Source organism: Scyliorhinus torazame, chromosome 5 (assembly GCF_047496885.1).
Source record: "Scyliorhinus torazame isolate Kashiwa2021f chromosome 5, sScyTor2.1, whole genome shotgun sequence".
Lineage (NCBI taxonomy): Eukaryota > Metazoa > Chordata > Chondrichthyes > Carcharhiniformes > Scyliorhinidae > Scyliorhinus > Scyliorhinus torazame.
Genome location: NC_092711.1, coordinates 150,594,703 through 150,616,117, shown reverse-complemented (window position 1 = coordinate 150,616,117; position 21,415 = coordinate 150,594,703). Strand labels below are relative to the sequence as shown.

At 46.1% G+C, this 21,415-nt stretch overlaps 2 protein-coding genes across 2 annotated transcripts in view; one reads left to right on the top strand and one right to left on the bottom strand.

The window, feature by feature from the left end:
• The window catches only part of LOC140422101 (uncharacterized), a 29,056-nt gene extending 7,867 nt beyond the window's left edge, over positions 1-21,189 (top strand). Inside the window, exon 3 of the mRNA XM_072507116.1 lies at positions 18,348-21,189. Within this exon, the coding sequence (XP_072363217.1) occupies positions 18,348-19,062 (715 nt within the window). The 3' untranslated portion in view covers positions 19,063-21,189. The remainder of the gene's footprint in view (positions 1-18,347) is intronic.
• On the bottom strand, positions 396-10,190 carry LOC140422055 (uncharacterized). The gene is made up of 2 exons (XM_072507032.1): positions 9,826-10,190; positions 396-7,561 (listed from the first exon to the last, which is right to left on the bottom strand). Exon 2 carries the CDS (start codon positions 7,199-7,201, stop codon positions 6,065-6,067), a length of 1,137 nt encoding a protein of 378 aa, XP_072363133.1. The 5' UTR covers positions 7,202-7,561; positions 9,826-10,190; the 3' UTR covers positions 396-6,064.
• Positions 21,190-21,415: the final 226 nt, after the last annotated feature.

Sequence of the window (21,415 nt, the reverse complement as noted above, 5' to 3'; positions counted from 1 at the left end):
GCGTGGTGACCCTCAGGTTAAATCACCACCAGTCAGCTCTCTCTCAAACGGGGAGAGCAGCCTATGGTCTTCTGCGGCGATGGTGACTTTCATTTCAATCTAACTGCACACGTGGTGAGCTCAGCAGCCTGAACTCCTCGGGGGGCCAGTGTTAATTATTTGTTCTGCACAACCATCTGATAAATCCAATGCCAGGTGAAATCGGCTGACCTGCTGTCTGTCTCAACATCGAAAACTTCAATTTTCTTTTCTTGCTTGAAAATAATTTAATCCATTTCTCATCGGCAGTATTCTTTTTATCTTTCGTTCTGCACACTAAGGACAAAAGAATGAAGTTGTAGCATGTGGGGTTGAATGCAGATAACAAGGCAGGTTTATTGAAGAGCTAATGATAATAATCTTATAATAATCTTTATTGTCACAAGTAGGCTTACATTAACACTTCAATGAAGTTACTGTGAAAAGTCCCGAGTTGCCACATTCCGGCGCCTGTTCAGGTACACAGAGGGAGATTTCAGAATGTCCAAATTACCTAACAGCACATCTTTCTGGACTTGTGGGAGGAAACCAGAGCACCCGGAGGAAACCCACACAGACACAGGGAGAACGTGCTCACTCCGTACAGACAGTCCGTACAAGCCAGGAATCGAACGTGGGACCCTGGTGCTGTGAAGCAACAGTGCTAAACACTGTACAACCTGCCACCCGTTAACTCGACGAAAGTTTGATCTAGACCGAGGCAAAGCCCACGAAGCAGCCAATGACATCACAAACTATATACGTGACTAGATTCTTCAAGTGACCACGTAACAACACAACAATAACCCCAAATATATAACATTTATGACTTCATGTGGGTGATCAGTCTGTAGAAGCTTAACCCTCTCTGACTCCTTTGACAGTATTTCTTGTGGAATTCAGCCTCGGAAGTCTGGCTCCTTCTTCGACCGTAATTTTCTTGGAACTCGGCCTCAGGAGTCTTCAGTACTTGGCCAACTAGGAAGATCTTCAGAAGCCCTACTTTTATCCCCAAAGTGACCAATATCTCACTTCAGAGTTGGGCCTGTTGCAATATGACAATTGGTCAATTTGGTCACGAGATTAATTTAATTGGATCCCCAATTACTGACACCACCTTTTCTCATTATCTTAGACAGGAATACAACAGAACTGTTTCATACTATCCCTTTATCTGATTCTACACAATCCCTTATTCATACAGTTTCAAATGTTGAGGCTAATAAGAGCTTGAAGGTTTCTCTTGCCAGTACATTTATCCTCATTGCACATTCTTTACATACACAGCAATTAAGCTTTTACATTTTTACAGCAAATAAAACTCAGTCTTTTACTAAACCTGCTGATTCATTATTGATTCATTAATTGTAACTTGATTAAGGCTCATTATTTATTCAGTCATCTGTTCCTGACTGGTAGTTAATTAATACAGTAATCTTTGATTAATACTGTTGATTAATACAAGATACATTAGTTCAAAGAAACTTGTGGAAGGCAATACCTTTCTTATGAACCTTGATTGGATTGAACTTGAGCCAGACTTTAGCAACATATGATGTCCTGTAGCTTTACAAAATTCTGGAACAATATTAGTTTAAACAATTTCCACGAGTTCAGCAACTTTTGGAAACATATTGGTTGATACAGTATTAATTTTAAAAATATAGGTCCAGTCACATGTTGGATTTTATCATGGCTTCCTTGACCTTATTACATTTAACAATGAAGAAGACAGAAGAGTGATTGATTTTAAAAACAAAATATCATTCTTTAATACGTTCATGGGGCGTGGGCATCGCTGGTTGTGCCAGCATCCATTGTCCATCCCTAATTGCCCTTGAGGGGGCAGTTAAGAGTCATCCACATTGCTATGGGTCTGAAATCACATGCAGGCCAGACCAGGTAAGGACAGCAGATGTCCTTTCCTAAAGAACATTGGTGAACCAGATGGGTCTTTATGACAATCAACAATGGTTTCATGGTCATCATTAGACTTTTAATTCCAGATTTTTATTGAATTCAAATGTCACCATCTGCAGTGCGGGTTTTGAACCTGGGTCCCCCAGAACATTACTCTGGATCTCTGGTTAAGTAATCCATTGACAATACCACTACGCCACCCCCTCCCCTAGAACTAAGGCATCCCTACAGTTTCCGACATTACAACAGTGACTACATCTCAAAAGTACTTCAATGGCTGTAAAATGCTTTAGGAGAACCTGGGATCATGAAAGATGCGATATAAATATAATTTATTTTTAGAATTAATCCCTAAACAGGGTGGCACAGTAGTTAGCACTGCTGCCTCACGGCAGCAAGGACCCAGGTTCGATCCGGCTCCGGGTGACTGTCCATGTGGAGTTTGCACATTCTCCCCGTGTATGCATGGGTTTCACCCCCACAACCCAACGATGTGCAGGGTAGGTGGTTTGGCCACGTTAAATTGAGCCTTAATTGGGAATTTAAAAAAAAAAAATTATAAACAAGTATTGGTCCCCAAACTGAGCCCACTCACGAAAATCATGAATAAAGACGGAGTCTTGATTTTGTGCAACAATCATGTCTTTCTCTCCATTTCAGATCCCCGGTGAAAATCCAAACACAGCATATCGTAAATCATTCGATTTAAAACAGAACGAGGTGTTGTGATTTGGGATTCGCTGCCTGATGAAGGTGCAGGAACTTTACAGATTCTGTAGGAACAGAAACTTGCCGGGCGATGGGACTATGTAAAGAATCTGTAAAGTTCCCCTTTGAAAGTTACAGTTGAATTTACTTCCTGCACCTTTGTCAGGCAGAGAATCCCAAATAACAACAACTTGTTCTGTTTTAAATCTAATAATTTCACAATATGCTGTGCAAAGAGCACAGGAGGCCATTCTGCCCATTAGATTTAAAACAGAACGGGTTGTTGTGAGTTGGGATTCAAAATAAACTAGGAAAATAAACTTGCGGGGCGCTGGAATTAATTTGATAATTGATCCAAAGAGCTAGCATGGGAACAATGGCAGAATGGCCTCCTGTGCTCTCTGAACCTCATTTACATTTGAAGAAAGTGGGAAATATCCGGAACCCACTTCCGGCGTGCGGGAGAGAAGCAGAGATGACGGAATGTTTCCCAAAGGAAATTGGATGGGTACTTGAGGGAAATAAAGCGACAAGGATACGGGGAGAGAACAGGGAAATGGTTTGACCTACATAGATCAAAAAGTTGTGAATCTTTGAAATTCTCCACCCCAGAGGGCTGTGGAAGCTCAGTCACTGAGTGTGTTTAAAGCAGAGACTGACAGATTTCTAAATACCAATAACACAAAGGGATATGGTGAGTGTGAGGAAAAGCATTGAAGTGGATGATCAGCTATGATTGTATTGAATGGTGGAGCAGGCTCGATGGGCTGAATGGCCAACTCCTGCTACTACGTTCCAATGATACAAAGATAGGTAGGAAAGTAAATTGTGAAGACATAAGGAGGTTAAAAAAGTATATTTGAAATAAGTGGTATAACATCTGGCAAATGGGTAATAATGTGCGAAAATGTGAAATTGTTCATTTTGGCAGGAAGTAAAAGAAGCTTCTCATCGAAATAGCGAGAGTTTTCAGAGCTCTGAGACTCAGAGGGATCTGGGTGTCCAAGAGCAGGAATCACAAAAGGCGAGTATACAGGTACAGCAAGTAATTAGGAAAGCTAATAGAATGTTATTGTTTGTGAGGGGAATTGAATACAAAAATAGGGAGGTTATATTTCAGTTATACAGGACATTGGTGAGACCACATCTGGAGCACTGTGTACAGTATTGCTCTCATTTAAGGAATGCTGTAAATGTGTTGGAAGCAGTTCAGAGAAGGTTTACTGGATTCATACCTGGAATTGGAGGCTGGTCTTATGAGGAATGATTGGACAGGCTGGGCTTGAGTCCGATGGAGTTTATGTGACTTGATTGAACCGTATAAGATCCTGAGGGGCCTTGACAGGGTGGATGTGGAAAGGATGTTTCCTCTTGTGGGAGCAGCTAGAAATTGGAGTCACTTTAAAAGTAATAACTTGTCCATTAAAGGCAGAGGAGAACTTTTTTCTCTCCAAGGGTTTGGAGTCTTTGGAACTCTCTTCCACAAAGGGCAGTGGAAGCAGAGTCTGTGAATATTTTCAAGACAGATCTGGATAGATTCCTGTTCATCAAGGGGGTGAAAGGTTATCGGATGGGGGTGGGGCAGCAGGAATACCACAAGAAATAGGAACAGGAGTAGACCATTCAGCCCTTCGAGCCTGCCCTGCCGTTCAATCATGGCTGATCCAACATTTCTCTTGGCCACTTTCCTGCCCTTTCCCTGTAATGCTTGATTCTCTCGCTGATCAATAATCTATCTCAGCCTTAAATATGGACAAAGACTCTGTCCCCACAGCTCTCAATTCCAAAGACTCACAACCCTCAGTGAAGATATTTCTCCGTATCTCAGTCTTAATTGGCATCTCTTTATTCTGAGACGGGTCCCTCTGGTCCACAGCTGCAGCAAGACTTCCCGACTCTTATACTCCAACCCCCTTGGAATCAGGGCCAACATTCCATTAGCCTTCCTGATTACCTGCTGCACCTGTCTGCCAGCTTTCTGTGTTTCGTGCACAAGTTCCCCCAAGTCCCTTTGTGTTGCAGCTTTCTGCAGTTTTTCTCCAATTAAATAATACTGTTCTTTTGTTCTCCCTTCCAAAATGAACTTCACATTTTCCCACATTATACTCCATTTTCCAACTTTTTGTCCACTTACTTAACCTATCAATATCTCATTGCAAACTGTGTGTATTCCCCTCACAACTTGTCTATGTGGAGTTGAGGTTACAATCAGATCAGCCGGGAACTTATTGAATGGTGCAGCAGGCTCGAGGGGCCGGGTGGTAACACTCCTCAGCCGTATGCTATCGCGTTCGTCATAATATTTTTTCTTTAAATTTAGAGTGCCCAATTCATTTTCTCCAATTAAGGGGCAACTTAGTGTGGCCAATCCACCTACCCTGCACATCTTTGGTTTGTGGGGGTGAAACCCACGCAAACACGGGGAGAATGTGCAAACTCCACACAGACAGTGACCCAGAGCCGGGATTGAACCTGGGACCTCAACACCGTGAGGTAACAGTGCTAACCAATGCACTACCGTGCTGCTCTGCGTCCGTCATAATGGATTGTAGCATTTTCCTTCCTACTGATGTCAGCTTAATGGGTCTGTGGTTCCCTGTTTTCTCTCTCTCTCCTTAAATATTGGGGTTACATTTACCACCTTCCAATCTGCAGGAACCATTCCAGCATCTATAGAATTTAGAAAGATGATCACCAATGTATGCACTATCTCTACAGCCACCTCTTTCAACACTCTGGGATGTAGAGCAGCAGCTTTTGTGGATTTATTAATTTTTAATCCAATAAATTCTCCAGTACTACTTTTTCACTAATACTAATCTCTTGAGTAACAGCAGAATCCAAAAGCTGTAATCAGGTGTGAAGAATTACTGCACCACTTTCCTGTGGATTTTTGTTCCTGAAAGGAATGTGTATTTGTTGCAAATATGTAATAATTTCTTCAATGCGAGCAATTGTCTGCCTATTGTCCAACCTTTTATTGCAATTTCCCAACCTACCACAGACAACCTGTCCCTCATACCTCAACATTTCCTTCTTTGAGAAACACCCAGAAAAATTAAACAAAGAAACATATAACCACCATAGCCCATCTTTATGGCAACGTGGCATGCTTTGGGGGGTTGCAAACAGAAATAGGAATTAAATATATTTTAACTTCCCACACATTTTCACTCTGTGACCCTTGTGAAATTGGAAATCACGTATTCGCAACAAAGCTCAAAGAGCATCAGCCCACTGGAGGAAAGGTTGAGAGACCAGCCATTCCAGCAGAAAACCCCCCCGATCATCCCAATTGACCAATTGACAGGATGAATAAATTGCAGTCCGAATGAAATGGAGAGTAGAAACAATAACAGCACAATCCAATCCCTGTGATCAATTGTGAACTTGTTGGTGACTCAGCAGATGGGATAGATCATTCAACGTCTCCCCTAATCAGAGCAGGTGAATGGCCTCTCGGAGTGTGAACTCGCTGATGTCTCTGCAGGGTGGATAAATGTCGGAATCCCTTCCCACAATGAGAGCAGGTGAACGGCCTCTTCCCAGTGTGAACTTGCTGGTGACGTTTCAAGTGGGATGAATCACTGAATCCCTTCCCACACTGAGAGCAGCCGAACGGCTTCTCCCCAGTGTGAGCTCGCTCATGTTTCCACAGGGTGGATGAATGACTGAATCCCTTCCCACACTGAGAACAGATGAACGGCCTCTCCCCTGTGTGAACCCGCTGGTGTATCTTCAGGCTGGATAACTGAGCGAATCCCTTCCCACACTGAGGGCAGTTGAACGGTCTCTCCCCAGTGTGAATTCGCTGGTGTGTCCGCAGGGTGGATAAATCTCGGAATTCTTTCCCACACTGAGAGCAGTTGAATGGCTTCTCCCCACTGTGAACCCGCTGGTGTGCCTGCAGGTGGGGTGACTGAGTGAATCCTTTCCCACACTGAGAGCAGTTGAATGGCCTCTCCCCAGTGTGAATTCGCTGATGTGACTTCAGGCTGAATAACGCAGTGAACCCCTTCCCACACTGGGAGCAGGTGAATGGCTTCTCCCTAGTGTGAACCCGTTGGTGTGACTTCAGGCTGAATAACGCAGTGAATTCCTTCCCACGCTGAGAGCAGGTGAATGGACTCTCCCCAATGTGAATTCGCTGGTGTGTCTTCAGGTTGGATACCTGAGTGAATCCCTTCCCACACTGATCGCAGGTGAACGGCTTCTCCCCAGTGTGAACCCGTTGGTGTGACTTCAGGCTTGATAACGCAGTGAATCCCTTCTCACACGGAGAGCAGATGAACGGTCTCTCCCCAGTATGAATTCGCTGATGTGACTTCAGGGTGGATGAATGTCTGAATCCCTTCCCACACTGAGAGCAGGGAAACGGCTTCTCCACAGTGTGAACTCTTTCATGTGACTTCAGGCTGGATAATTCAGTGAATCCCTTCCCACACACAGAGCAGGTAAATGGCCTCTCCCCAGTGTGACTGCGTCGATGAATCTCCAGCTTAGATCGGACTCTGAATCTCTTCCCACAGACTTCACATTTCCACGGTTTCTCCATATTTTGGGTCTCGTCGTAACTCTCCAGATCAGATAATCAGTTGAAGCCTTGACCACACACACAACACGTGTACGGTCTCTCCCCGCTGTGAATGGTGTGATGTTTTTTCAGGCTGTGTAACTGGTTAAAGCTCTTTTCACAGTCAGTGCTCTGGAACACTCTCACTCAATGTGTGTGTGTCTTGGTGCTTTTCCAGTCACAATGATGTTTAAAATCGTCTGAAGCGAACAGAACAGACAAACATTTCTCCTTCTCGATTCAAAGGCCGATGATATTCAGGCCCCGGCGAACCGAGCGACTCTGACAGATCGAGATGTGACTTTTGAGATTTCTGTCTGTAATTCCTCCTCTTCTAATATCCTGTAAAAACAATTTACAAAAGACATCATTGTCAGTAAAGGATAGAAAGTCAGAACAGACAATTTTAATTCCTCTGGAACATTTTATCCTCTCTCACTCTGCAAAAGCTGTAAATCTCCATCCCACACACTCTCCCTCCATTCTCACCCTGCTCCATGAGTGAAGAAATCCCTCCTCATCTCAGCTTTCTCTCCATTTTCCTGCCTGTTATCCATAACCCTCGACTCCCTTGTCATCAGAAATCTGTCTGGGTGGGAACCATGTGATGCGGCGCAGGAGTAGCTGCTTTTCCGCAGATTCTGATGCCACTCAACTAGAATCCGTAATTTATCCTGATTGCCCGACACTCATCTACCTGATCCTTGAATTAATATTTGTTCTCATGTCTCTGGAAGACATTGGGATTAGGTAAAGTAAGATTAAGAAATCTGCCGATAAAAGAGGGCAGGTTGATTCAGTGGAAATGGAGCCGCCTTTTCAACATGGCGGCCTGACCCTCAGGAGGTCTCTCGACCCCGCGCTCTCTGGGACTCTCTCGGAAGTGGTGAAGGTGATGACTGCCAACATTCTCCGTGTTATTAACCAGAGGCTGAGTGTGCTGATTCAATACCTCTCATTGAGCTCATGAGGCCGAGCTGCAAAACACCATGAAGAGGCTCATTGATCCCGGGGCTGCGAGGTAGAGCGGGAAAGTGAAGGACGTAGGAGGGAATATGGTCCTGGACCCGACGGGTGAGAATGGGGAGTTTCAGGACTTCTATAGCAAGCTGTACGAGTCAGAACCCCCTGCCGGGGCGGAGGCGATGAGGCGAACTTTAGAGTGGTTGGAGTTCTCGAAGGTGGAAGAGGAGCAGGTGGAGGCCCTGGGGGCCCCAATTGCGCTGGTAGAAGCATCCTTCACTTTCCCGGTCTCCCTTGCAGTCTCCTGCTTCCTCAACTGGTGCACTAGCATCCTGCTCGCCTTCCCCCCCTACTCATACACCACCCTTCTTACCCTTCTCAACTGCCCCACCGCCTTTCCCGTAGATAGAAGCCTGATGGATCTCTCTATCTATTCGGAACCCTGGATATCCGTTATCCTTTCTTAGTTCCCAAATAACAGAGGTCAAGTCTGTGCTTTTTGGCAAAGTTCAGTTGAACTTTGTCAGCTTGTGCCACTGGTAAACTTTGTTTGTCAACACAAGATTAGGTCAGATTGATTGTCTTTAACAAATACAGTAGTTGAGTTTTCATTCAATTACAAATTGTGATAATTCTTCAAATTATAATACACAAGTATAAAATGACGGAGTGATTTAGAAAAAAGAAAGATGGCGATTTAGCAAAAGCAAGTAATGGAAATAGGTTTCAGAAAGTGATAGATAGAGGGACTGGAGGCGATGCAATTGGGCAAGGCCCCTGGTCCGGAGGGGTACCTGGTGACATTTTATAAGAAATTCTCTGGGGTATTGGGGCCGGTGCTGGTAAGGAATTTTAACGAGGCAAGGCAGCTGGGAGTGCTCTCCCAACATTGTCGCAGGCTTCGATCTCCCTCATTTTGAAGCTGGAAAAGGACCTCGAACAATGTGAGTCATACAGACCGATCTCCCTGCTAAATGTAGATGCCAAACTATTGGCTAAGATCTTGGCCTTGAGAATAGAGGATTGTGTCCCAGGGGTGATAGGGGATAACTAGAGGGGTTTGTGAACGAGAGGCACCTGGCGGCCAACATCAGGAGGCTACTCAATGTGATCACGATACCTCCAGAGGGACGAGAGGAAGAGGTGGTGGTCGCCATGGATGCAGAGGTCTTTGATCAGGTGGAGTGGGACTATTTGTGGGAGGTCCTGGGGCGGTTTGGATTTGGACAGTGCTTTGTGGACTGGGTCCGGTTGTTATACCAGGCACTGGTGTCGTGTGTACGGACAAACCGGTTGAGATCAGATTATTGCAGGCTGCATAGGGGGACGAGGCAGGGGCACCCGCTCTCCCTACTGCTGTTTGCCCTGGCTATCGAACCGTTGCCAATGGCACTGAGAGCATCAGGGGATATTGGGATGGTGGACAGTATGAAAGAGACCATTCTTTTAGCCAGACAAATAAATGTGTCAAGCTGAGGGAGCAAAGGGTGTAAATGTGTTAGAGAGAGACCTGGGCCAACCTTTCCGGAGTCTACACCCTCCTTGTAATCATTTCATTTCCCTTCAGTTGCTGCAAGTGACCAATTGAAGGTCAGAATGAGAAAAGAAATGGAAAGGGGGAGAAAAGAAAGTGTTTTACTCACAGATGTTGGAGACAGGGGGAGGTTTCAGTCTATGTGAAGCTCAATCTCCATTCACACAAAGCCCGCGCTGATTGGCTGGAGGACAAGAGTCCTTCCGATTCTAACTCTTCCCATTGGTCAATACCTCAGCAGGCAGGTCAGGGCTGGGCCTTTTCTCGCACATGCGCAGCCTCTTCTCTCTCTTGGAGATGCGCAGTCCCGGGCCGGGGGGGGGGGAGAGGGGAAATCACCCAGAGGTTTCTCGCTCTGGCCGGAGCTGTCAGCCGGTTGCCTGGAAATCTTGCCACGAGGAGGGGGAACAATGAGTGGGGCGGAGCTGCAGTGTCCGCGCGCCGGGCCTGCACACTGGAACTGAGACGTCACCGCGGATTCCTATGCGTGCGCCGGAAAGTTGTTGACCAATGGGAAGAGTTGGTGAACCGGAAGGTGTCTCTTCCTCCATCCAATCAGCTCCCCCGTTGTCTGAAGGCGGAAGCGGGACACTGAGCAAAACTGGGACCTTAGAGACTAAAAACTTCCTCCTGTCTCCAACATCTGTGAGTAAAACACTTTCATTTCTCTTCTTTTATTGTCGTCACAATTATAACAAAAACCCATTTACAAGGCTCCAGGCCTCATTACACTTCAAATTGACGATTAAACAGTCACTTAACACAAAACAGCTGCAAGGCACAAGGCCCAATTACATTTCACAGTAACGTTGTAACAGTCATTGAACACAAACAGCTGCAAGGCACAGGGCCGAAATACGTTTCCAGATACCAATTAACCAGTCACTTATCACAACCAGCCGCAAGGCACAGGCCCTACGCATAGTTCAAGTAACAATCGAACAGTCACATAACACGAACAGTCGTGAGGCACAAAGCCTCGAAACCAAACGACCATTCCAAAGAAAAAAGGAACAAAGAACCACAAGACACGAGTACATTTCGAGGTGACGACCTCTAAACACATAAACAAGCAGTCGCGAGGCACAAGGCCTCGAAACCATACGACCACTCCAAAAGAGAAAGAAGGAGAAGGAACAGAAACCAAAGGTAAAACACAAGACACAAACACATTTCAAGGTGACGACCTCTAAACACATAAGACAAGCAGCTGCGAGGCACAAGGCCCCGATACAATACGGCCCCTCCGAAACAAATATGACCCACAGGACCTCAATACATTTTAACAGTGTCATATCAAACCCAATCACCAGGCACCAGGCCTCAATTCACCCCAGAAAAGATTTAACAAGATAGAATCAATCACCGAACACTAATTCCCGCTCACTCACCCCGCCCTGCAGCCGACACACCAGAGGAGAGGCCCTACCTCGCTAAGAGCACAGACCTCCGGAGAGCCAGACCCGGTCACGGCGGAGGAGAGAGGGTTCCCCCCTCCTGGACCCCGCCCGAAGGCACGGGACCATTCGAAGGCAGAGCAGTTTCGCACCAATTAGCATTCCACCACCAATACTAAATAACATTTCAAAGAAAACCAAAATGAGTTGTATGTCCTAGACTGACAAAGAAAACGAAAAACAAAGAAAACAAGAAAACAAATCCTTTAGTACACATAGATAAGTCCATAAAAAAGAATCCATCAATTTTACACGTTCCACGTCATGACCCCGGCGCTCCAGCCGAAATTTCACAAGGAGCAACATGTCCTCAAAGTCCTCCAATGGCAGCGGCCAGAGTCGCTCCAATGTTGGCAACAGTCGACAATGGGGACGAAAGTCCCAGAGTCAGTCCCAACCGCCCACAGGGCGTCCAAGGGGGCCGAACCCTCGGAGACCCCAGGAACGGCAGCAACCCACCCCGGGCTGCAGGCCGCGGGCCGCCCGTCGGGCATCCACTCCCGGTCCCGACCCGCCGCTTCCAGCAGCCTATCCAGCTGCCATCCTTCCTCCACTCCTTCGTCCTCCATTGGGCGAACTCAAAACCGCCGACAGCAAACCTCGCAGTCCGAAGCAGCGTCTCCGCAGCTCAACCGCTGACTTGAAACACGACTGGTCGCAGTACTCCGAAACCGGTCTTCTCCCCTTCCCTCGGGGACCAGGAGCGATGGGCACCGAGTTGCTGTTCCACCCCATCCAGGAAGCTCCCAGAGGCGGCCTGCCTTTCGAATCGGCCCGGGGGCGGACACCAAGCTCGCACACAACCGCCCAAGGGCAGCCGCAAAGTGCGAGTGACAAGTCTCCCCCTTTCCATTTATTTTCTCATTCTGACCTTCAATTGGTCACTTGCAGCGACTGAAGGGAAAGGAAGTGAATCCAAGGAGGGTGCAGACCCTGGAAAGCTTGGCCCAGGTCTCTCTCTCTTAAACACATTGACACCCTTTGCTCCCTCAGCTTGACACATTTATTTGTCTGGCTAAAAGGATGGTCTCTTTCCTCATGTTCACAATGAAGGGCTGGTTTCTCCAGGCAATGGCTGACATTTAAGGGGACAGTAAATTAATACCGGACAGAGACATGTCTCGTGTTGTTACATGGTACAGATTAGATATATTATTTATGGTTCTGTAATAACGTACATTTATTATTATTTCTAGCCTTATAATATTGTACTGTAGCTATGTTATATATTTCCTGTCATCTCTTCCCTCAGAGGGTTATTAGTCTCTAGATTTCTCTTCCACGGGGACCAGTGGGGTGTGGGGGTTATTGAATATATTCACGGATGAGTTGGGACAGATTTTTAATAAATTGTTATGTTTTAAATTGTTTTGAAACAATGAATGCAACAGAGTAACAGAAAAAATAGTGGAACATGGGCACAGAGCGGAACAAGAGATATTGCCAACATAAATCCGAGGAACACATTGCAGAATTAATTTGGAACAGGATATTTGAGGGATGAAATGCCAGATCAATTGAACAACCAGTTAACAGGTTAAAGTAGTGAGTGGGGAAAGAAGGTAAGATTATATAACAATTTAGTTTGTAAACCTAAAAATATTACAAACAGATGAACAGGATAATCAAATTAAAACGAATGACACAACATACATGACATAGAACTCCTATAGTGGAGAAGGCCATTCGCCCCTTCAAGTCTGCACTGAGCCTCAGAAAGAGCATTTCACAGAGGCCCACTCCCCATCCTATCCTTGTAACCCGTTGCATTGACCATGGTCAACCCACCCTAACCTACACATCTTGGACACTAAGGGGAAAATTAGCGTGACCAATCCAATTTCACTGCACATCATGGACGGTGGGAGGAAACTGGAGTAACCGGCGGAAACCCACAAAGACACAAGGAGAATATACAAACTCCACACAGACAGCCACCTAAGGCTGGAATTGAACCTGGATCCCAGGCGCTGAGGTAGCAGAACTAACCACTGTGCCCTACTCCTGGCCTAAGTTAAATTGAATTCACTCATGGAAAGCCCAGGAGGAGCAAGTCAGTCAAATTGGAGCCTATGTATTTGAGATATGAGTCCCATACTTTACCCAATGCATCAGACTCAGAATGAATTACAGACATTAAAAATTGAATGGAGATGCATTCCATAATCAGCCTATGCCAGTTTTGGATCGAGGGAGAACTGACTGGTCTGCTTCTGTATTGAGCCTGATGAATGTTGGTCCATCCTCACCCAATCTCTGATGAACCTAAGACGAGACGCCAATTGATGAAGCCTGATTTTCGGGAGATCATGCCCTCCCTTACCTCCTGGTGATTGGAGCTTAACAAACTTGAGGCGAGGTTTCTTTTTGTTCCAGATAGAGTTATAGATGTTTACAGCAAGGAACCAGGCCCTTCGACCCAGCTAGTCCATGCCGCCCAATTCCTATCGCTAAACTAGTCCCACCTGCCAGCATTTGGCCCGTATCACTCTATACCCACGCTGCCCATGTAACTGTCTCACTGCTTGTTAAAGGACAAATTTGTACCCGTCTCTACCACTGCCTCTGGCAGCCCATTCCAGATGTTCACCACCCTCTGTGTGAAGAAATTTCCCCTCTGGTCTCTTTTGTATCTCTCTCCTCTCACCTTCAACCTATGCCCTCTAGTTCCAGACTCCTCTACATCAGGGAAGAAATGTTGGCTATCTTCCTTATCAATGCACCTCATTATTTTATAGACCTCTATAAGATCACACCTAAGCCTCCTACGCTCCAGGGAAAAAAGTCCCAGCCTATCCAGCCTCTCCTTATAACTCAGACCATCAAGTCCTGGCAGCATCCTGGTAAATCTCTTCTGCGCTCTTTCTCATTTAACAATATTCTTCCTATAATTGGGTGACCAGAACTGAACACAGTATTCCATGTGCGGTCTTACCAATGTCTTGTCCAACTTGAACAAGACATCCCAACTCCTGTATTCCATATTCTAACCAATAAAACCTAGCATACTGAATGCATTCTTCACCACCCTGTCCAGCTGCGACTCCACCTACAAGGAGCTATGAACCTGTACTCCTAGATCTCTTTGTTCTGTAACTCTTCCCAACTCCCTACCATTAACTGAGTAGGTCCTGCCCTGATTTGATTAATTCCCCTAACGACTCTGGTTAACAGTAGTATAGGCAGCATCTGCAGAGGGTGCAACAGTCTGGGCAACACATTCATTTTAATGAAGGCGATCCTCCCTCGCCATGAAATCGGAAGAGCCGACCACTGGGCAAGGACCCACCTAATAGTCACCATCAGCTGTGGAAAGTTGGCCCCATATAGCTGTCTGAAAGAGGAGCCATTGACATTCCCAGGTTTTTAAATGGCATGGTGTGGGGGGCGGGGAGGACATCTGAAGGGGAAGTTAGCAAGAGGAGGGGGCTTACCCCTCAACCTCTCCCCACCGGCATGGCCTCAGACTCAGTAAAATTGATCTCGATACGAGAGAAACCACTAAACCTATCCACTACTCCAATAATGTCCGGAACTGAAACAATGGGTTCGACACAAACAGCAGCCCATCATCTGCACACACAGTGATCTTGTGCTGCCTCACTCCACCCCCCAGTCCCGATATCAGAGGATCCGATCTAATATCCTCCGGCAAGGGCTCAATGGCCAACGCAAACAGCAAGGGAGACAGAGGGCAGTCCAATCTCATCCCTCTCTGAAGCTCAAAATTCAACACCCTTAAACCATTGCTGAGCACCGACGCTGCCGGTCTCTGATGTAACAATTGAATCCACTCATTATAATCCTCACCCAACCCGAAGCCTCGCAGCAGATACACCAGATAATTCCACTCAACTCAAGGAAAAGTTTTCTCTGCATCGAAAGGAGATCACCAGCCCATCCAATGGATATTTCTGAAAAGCCTGAATCACATTCAGCAACCTTCCAACATTGTTACTGGAAAGCCTTCTTATAAACCCAGTCTGGTCCTCCCGCACGATTGTCGGAAGGATGTCCTCCAGCCTTATCACCAAAACATAAGATCGCAGTTTCAAGTCAACATTCAAAAGAGAGATTGGGTGATGAGAGGCCCACTCCTCTGGGTCCTTGTCCGCCTTCAGAATCAAAGAGATATTAGCCTCATGAAGAGTCGGTGGCAGCATCCCCGAGTCAAAAGAGTGACAATACATACCCACCAATGGGTCCAACAACAAATCCGCAAACCCCCAATAAAACCCCCCAGCCACCCGGTCCCTGGTCTTTACCCGGCTGCAGCTCCTTCACGGCCTTTGACACCTCTTCCCTAGAAAGGGGATCATTAAGATTTTCTGAGGCCTCCAGAAGCTTCAGGGAAGAGAAAGAATGTTCCACACCCACCAACACATCACCAGACTGCTCAGACTTGTATAATCCTGCATGGAATTCCCAAAATCCCTGTTTATCTCCTCCGTCTTCATGACGCTTTTCCATCCCTTTGTCAAACGGGCCAAGTATTTGCTCGGCTTATTCCCAAACTCGTACAATTTCGACGTCACAAACTTTCAACTTTTCTCGACCTGCTGAGTAAACAGGGAGTCCAAAGCCACTCTTGCTGCGTTAACCTCCTTCAGCAATAGCTTACTAGGAGGCTTCTTATAATTCTCCTCATCTTCGCCAAACCAAACTCCAGACGCCGCTGGTTCTCCAGCATCCTGCACCTTTTATTAGCAGTGTGAGAAATGATCAGCCCCGAGCATAAACTTTACACGTCTCCCACAAAATGGAGGGGGAAATACCAGGAGTCAAGTTAACCAAAAGGAGGAACTCAAACTCGTCCCGAAAGTGAGTAATAAATGAACTCGGGAGGCTCCAAACCTCCACATTCTCGGCCTGGGGGTGAGCCCTCGAGCAAAAACTCCAGACAAACGGGGGAAGGTCTGCGATTACGATGCTCCCTGTGATGCAAGAGGACACCAGGTGTAGGATCGTCCTCTGCACAAAAAAGTTGTCAATTCTAGTCAGACATTGCTGTGGGGCTGGAAAGAATGTAAAATCTCTGCTCCTCGGGTACAAAGTTCCCTAAACATCCACATAACCCACCTCCTCACTGTTATGATCCCGGACCAGACCCCAACAGTGGCTCGGATACTGAACACAAACCCCAATATTTTATTTGTGTTTTGTCAGATTGTGAGGAAAAGATACCTCACTCCAGGAGTGATTTGACACAAAATAGGGCTGTGCTATATGAAAACAAACTTTATTACTGACACAATATTCAAATATGTTTAACATCACACCAGGAAACCGCTGTCAAATAGCCCTTAAACAATGCTAATCAATACAGTGAATACAGTAACCCTTAACTGCTACCTTTATTCCCACTCAAACAACAAAAACACCATCTCAGCTCTCAATCCACCGTTAAACACAGTTAGCCCTCAGCAAAATCTGCTTTACACAGATGTTCTTTGAGCAAGAGAGACCTTGTGTCACCGCTTTAAAGAAAAGATCTGAATCCTGTCAGAACCATGAAGAAACTTGGGAAGCTGTTTCAGCTTGTTTCAGCACGCCTTCTAATGACACTCTTCTGAACTGCTTGGGAAGAAACTGCTAATCCAGCTCCAGACATATATTTTCAACTGAACTGAGATGCTTGACCTCTGCTCACATCTTGAACTAATTCTCAACTAAAACACTGCTTTGAAGCAAAAGCTTGAAACCGTGGCTCTTCCCAGTACTGACATCATCATACCAAGCTGAAATCTAATTAACTCCACGGGGAATCCCCTTCATCCAAACAACGTACGGGCTTGTTTAGCTCACTGGGCTAAATCTCTGGCTTTTAAAGCAGACCAAGGCAGGCCAGCAGCACGGTTCAATTCCCGTACCAGCCTCCCCGAACAGGCGCCGGAATGTGGCAACTAGGGGCTTTTCATTTCACATTCCATTAGCCCACGCTTTTTACGATGCTTTAATTACACCTCTGGCTGCAAAACTTAGTTGTCCTTCAAAAAGAATAAATTTAAAGTACCCAATTCTTTTTTTTCCAATTAAGGGGCAATTTAGCGTGGCCAATTCACTGACCCTGCACATCGTTTTACATTGTGGGGGTGAGACCCACGCAGACACAGGGAGAATGTGCAGACTCCACATGGACAGTGATCCGGGGCCAGGATCGAACCCAGGTCCTCGGCGCTGAGGGGCATCAGTGCTAATCACTGCGCCACTGTGCTGCCCCGGCAATGAATTTAAGGACAATGTGGTGAAGCTTTGGGATTCTCTACCCCAGCGGACTGTGGAGCCTCAGTCATCAAGTATTTTTAGACCGAGAGTGATAGGTTTCTCGATATTGAAGATATCGAGGGATATGGGGGATAGTGTGGAAAAATGGTGCTGAGGTCGATCGGCCAATGATCCCATTGAATGGTCGAGTAGGCTTGATGGGCTGAATGGCCGACTGCAGCTCCTATTAGTTGTGGCCTCTGTGTCCAGGACAGGAAGCAGTGAGCAGGGATCTGTCAATCAGCCTGAATCAGCACCTTCAGGAGAATTGGGAAGGTGAATATTAGATACAGCAGAGTGAGAATGGAGGGAGAGTGAGTGGGATGGAGATTTACAGCTTTTGGGGAACAAGAGAGGAAAGGATGTTCCATAAAAATTAAAATAATCTGTTCTAAATTTCTATCCTGTACTGACTGTGATGTCTTTTGTAAACTCTTTTTACAGGATGTTAAAAGGATAGGATTTACAGACAGAAATCTCAAACATCACGTCTAGATCTGACAGAGTCACTTGGTTCATCTATCATTAAAACTAGGAGAAATGTTTGCCCGACCTGTTGACTTCAACAAAGTTTAAACATCAGTGTGACTGGAAAAGCACCGAGACACACACACCCGAGTGAGAGTGTTCCAGAGCACTGACTGTGGAAAGAGCTTTAACCAGTTACATAACCTGAAAAACCATCACACCATTCACAGCGGGGAGAGACCGTACATGTGTTCTGTGTGTGGACGAAACTTCAACTGATTGTCCGACTGGAGAGACACGAGGAGACCCAAAACATGGAGAAACCGTGGAAATGTGGGGACTGTGGGAAGGGATACAGAGTCCCATCTGTGCTGGAACTTCACCAACGCAGTCACACTGGGGAGAGACCGTTCATCTGCTCTCCATGTGGGAAGGGATTCAGTCAATTATCCCACCTGCAGAAACACCAGCGAGTTCACACTGGGGAGAGGCCGTTCACCTGCTCTCAGTGTGGGAAGGGATTCACTGAGTTATCCAATCTTAGGAAACACCAGCGAGTTCACACTGGGGAGAGGCCATTCACCTGCTCTCAGTGTGAGAAGGGATTCACTGCGTTATTCAGCCTGAAGTCACACCAGCGAGTTCACACTGGGGAGAGGCCATTCACTTGCTCTCATTGTGGGAAGGGATTCACTGACTCAAGCAGCCTGCAGAGACACCAGCGAGTTCACACTGGGGAGAGGCCGTTCACCTGCTCTCAGTGTGGGAAGGGATTCATTCAGTTATCCAATCTGAGAAAACACCAGCGAGTTCACACTGGGGAGAGACCATTCACCTGCTCCCAGTGTGGGAAGGGATTCACTGAGTCAAGCAGCCTGCAGAGACACCAGCGAGTTCACACTGGGGAGAGGCCGTTCACCTGCTCTCAGTGTGGGAAGGGATTCACTCAGTCAAGCAGCCTGCAGACACATCAGCGAGTTCACACTGGGGAGAGACCATTCACCTGCTCTCAGTGTGGGAAGGGATTCACTCAGTCAAGCAACTTGCAGACACATCAGCGAGTTCACACTGGGGAGAAGCCGTTCACCTGCTCTCTGTGTGGGAAGGGATTCTATGTTTCCTCGTCCCTGCTGAGACACCAACAAGTTCACAATTGATTACAGTGATGGATTCTGCTGTTACTGTTTCTGCTTCAATTACATCCAGGACTGCATTTCGTTCTCTTCTCTTTCTCTCTCTTAGGGAATCTGAGACAGGAAAAGTGATGCAACCGTGGCGAACAAGAAAAGTTAAAGATTCCATTAGATCAAAGGAAGAGGCTCATAAAGTGGCCAAAATAGTAGTAAACCTGAGGATTGGGAACTTGTTTTTGATTTCAGCAAAGGAGGACCAAGGAACTGATGAAGAGAAAATAGAATATGAGAGCAAACTGGTGAGTAACATAAAAACCGACTGGAAAAGCTCCTATAGGAATGTGAAAAGGAAAAGATTAGCAAAGACCAATGTGGGTTCATTCCAGGCAGAGACAGGAGAGTTTATAATGGGGAATAAGGAAATGGCAGGGAAACTAAACAATGTGTGCCTGTCTTCACAGAGGAAGATACGGAAATTGTCCTAAAAACACGAGAACCAAGGGACTAGTGTGCAGGAGGAACTCAAAGAGATTGGCACCACAGGGAACACAATCCATTCCAATGAGAAACGGTGCCGGATTCATTTTTAAAAAATAAATGTTTTCCTTTTCTGAGTTACCAAGCCAGGGCCCAGAGTGTGGGTCAGGGGTGATCCCCTAATCCAGCTCCTCGCCTGCTCCAAAAAACTAATTCAAATTGAATCCAATTCATGGTCCCCACAAGAGAGACATACCAGATCTGAACCAAAGGCTCAATCTACAGACACTTGATCTTAGCCAAAAGGCCGAGAAGCGATGGTGCCGGATTCATGATTGACACTCAGGCGGCTGACAAGCTGCAGCTGCACAAACACACTTCACTCCCCACCACCATCCCAGCCAACAAGATGGCAGAGAGGAGAGTGGCACCCCGCTTTATGACACCGAGCTTGAGACCCTGCTGGACGCCATGGAGGAGAGGCGGGCAACCCTGACCCACAGCCCGGGAAGGAGGCTGCCAGCTACCAGCATTCATCGTGCCTAGGTGCAGGTGGCAGAGACAGTAACCTCCGTGAGCAACACCGTCCAGACAGGCCAACGGTGCTGTAAAAAACTGTACAACCTCCTCAGGGTGGCCAGGGTAAATAGGCAGCACTGTGCCTCTGGCACCAAACCCGTCCCATGCTGTTCCTTAGCTCCACCCAAACAGATTTCACATTTTGTATTCCTGATCTGAGATCCTCCCTTATTAATGTACTGATGCCGTCCCTTATTATCAGTGCAACACCACCTCCTTTTCCTTTTTGCCTGCATCATCAGCAAACTTAAATGACCATACCTTCAGACCCACCTTCAGTCCCATCATCCAAGTCATTGATATAAATTGTAAAAGATTGACGCCCCATCACTGATCCCTGTGACACGCCACTCGTTACATCTTGCCAACCAAATAATGACCTATTTATGGTTAGTCTCAGTTTTCTGGTAGCTCGCCAATCTTTCACTGTGAAAGACAGTTCTGGAGTTAAAGGCTGCCAGATTGGGAAAAGAAAAGAACTGAACCCTCAGGAATCACTTTGGACTGATACTTTTAAGGTGTAGGTTTCCTACAAAAATAATATTTTGTTAATGTTGCTTCTAGTTTGTTTGTTGCAGTAAAGTTATAAAACCTTATGTCCTGTCATGTGATCCTTTAATTTGTTGACTGGGGATTTGATTTTTGTTTTGAAGTTACTGATCTTTACAGAGATCCTAATCCACCAGTTTTGTCTTCCATTTGAGCCTCGGGCACCTTTCCGTCTCGTTATTGATCGTGTCAATGACAGCCAGGCAACTGAGCTGAGGGCTGAATTTAGCTGAGAAGAACAGGGCCTGTGCCCCAGTTGGGAATCTGCCATGGGTGCCACACTAATAGAGGACTGACTGGGAAATCAAGGGATGGGGCTGATCAGGGCTGATGGTGTCTTGAACCCGGGGTTTTGTGCGTGTGTCCAAAGTGGGGAGTCACAGGAACAGGCTACAGAGGAACCGAAGAGAAACATTTGGGTCCCAAATATTGTGAACATCCTTTCATGGTTACTCTTTAACTCTGGTTGTCTTTGATCCGCAAGTAATGTTCCGATATTATTTACAACCATGTTCTATTTCATTAATAAACTTGTTTCATTGAAAATATTTGATTTTTGGTGGTATTTTTCTGCTTAAATTCATTCACTTTGGGAAAAGTGGGTGAAAGAGGTTGACAGGCTCTTTAACTGAAAGTGAGTCTCTCTTAAGCTAATTGCAAAGGAGCTAGAGGGCGAGAGGAGATTTTCTTTTTCTTTTGACACAATGTTTGAAAATGTGGTTCAGAGAGTCAATCGGGATTGACTAATTTATCGAGTCTTTTTCAGGAAGTA

Coding starts and splice junctions, on each gene's coding strand:
- LOC140422055 (XM_072507032.1), bottom strand. CDS start 7,201: ATGGAGAAACCGTGGAAATGTGAAGTCTGTGGGAAGAGATTCAGAGTC.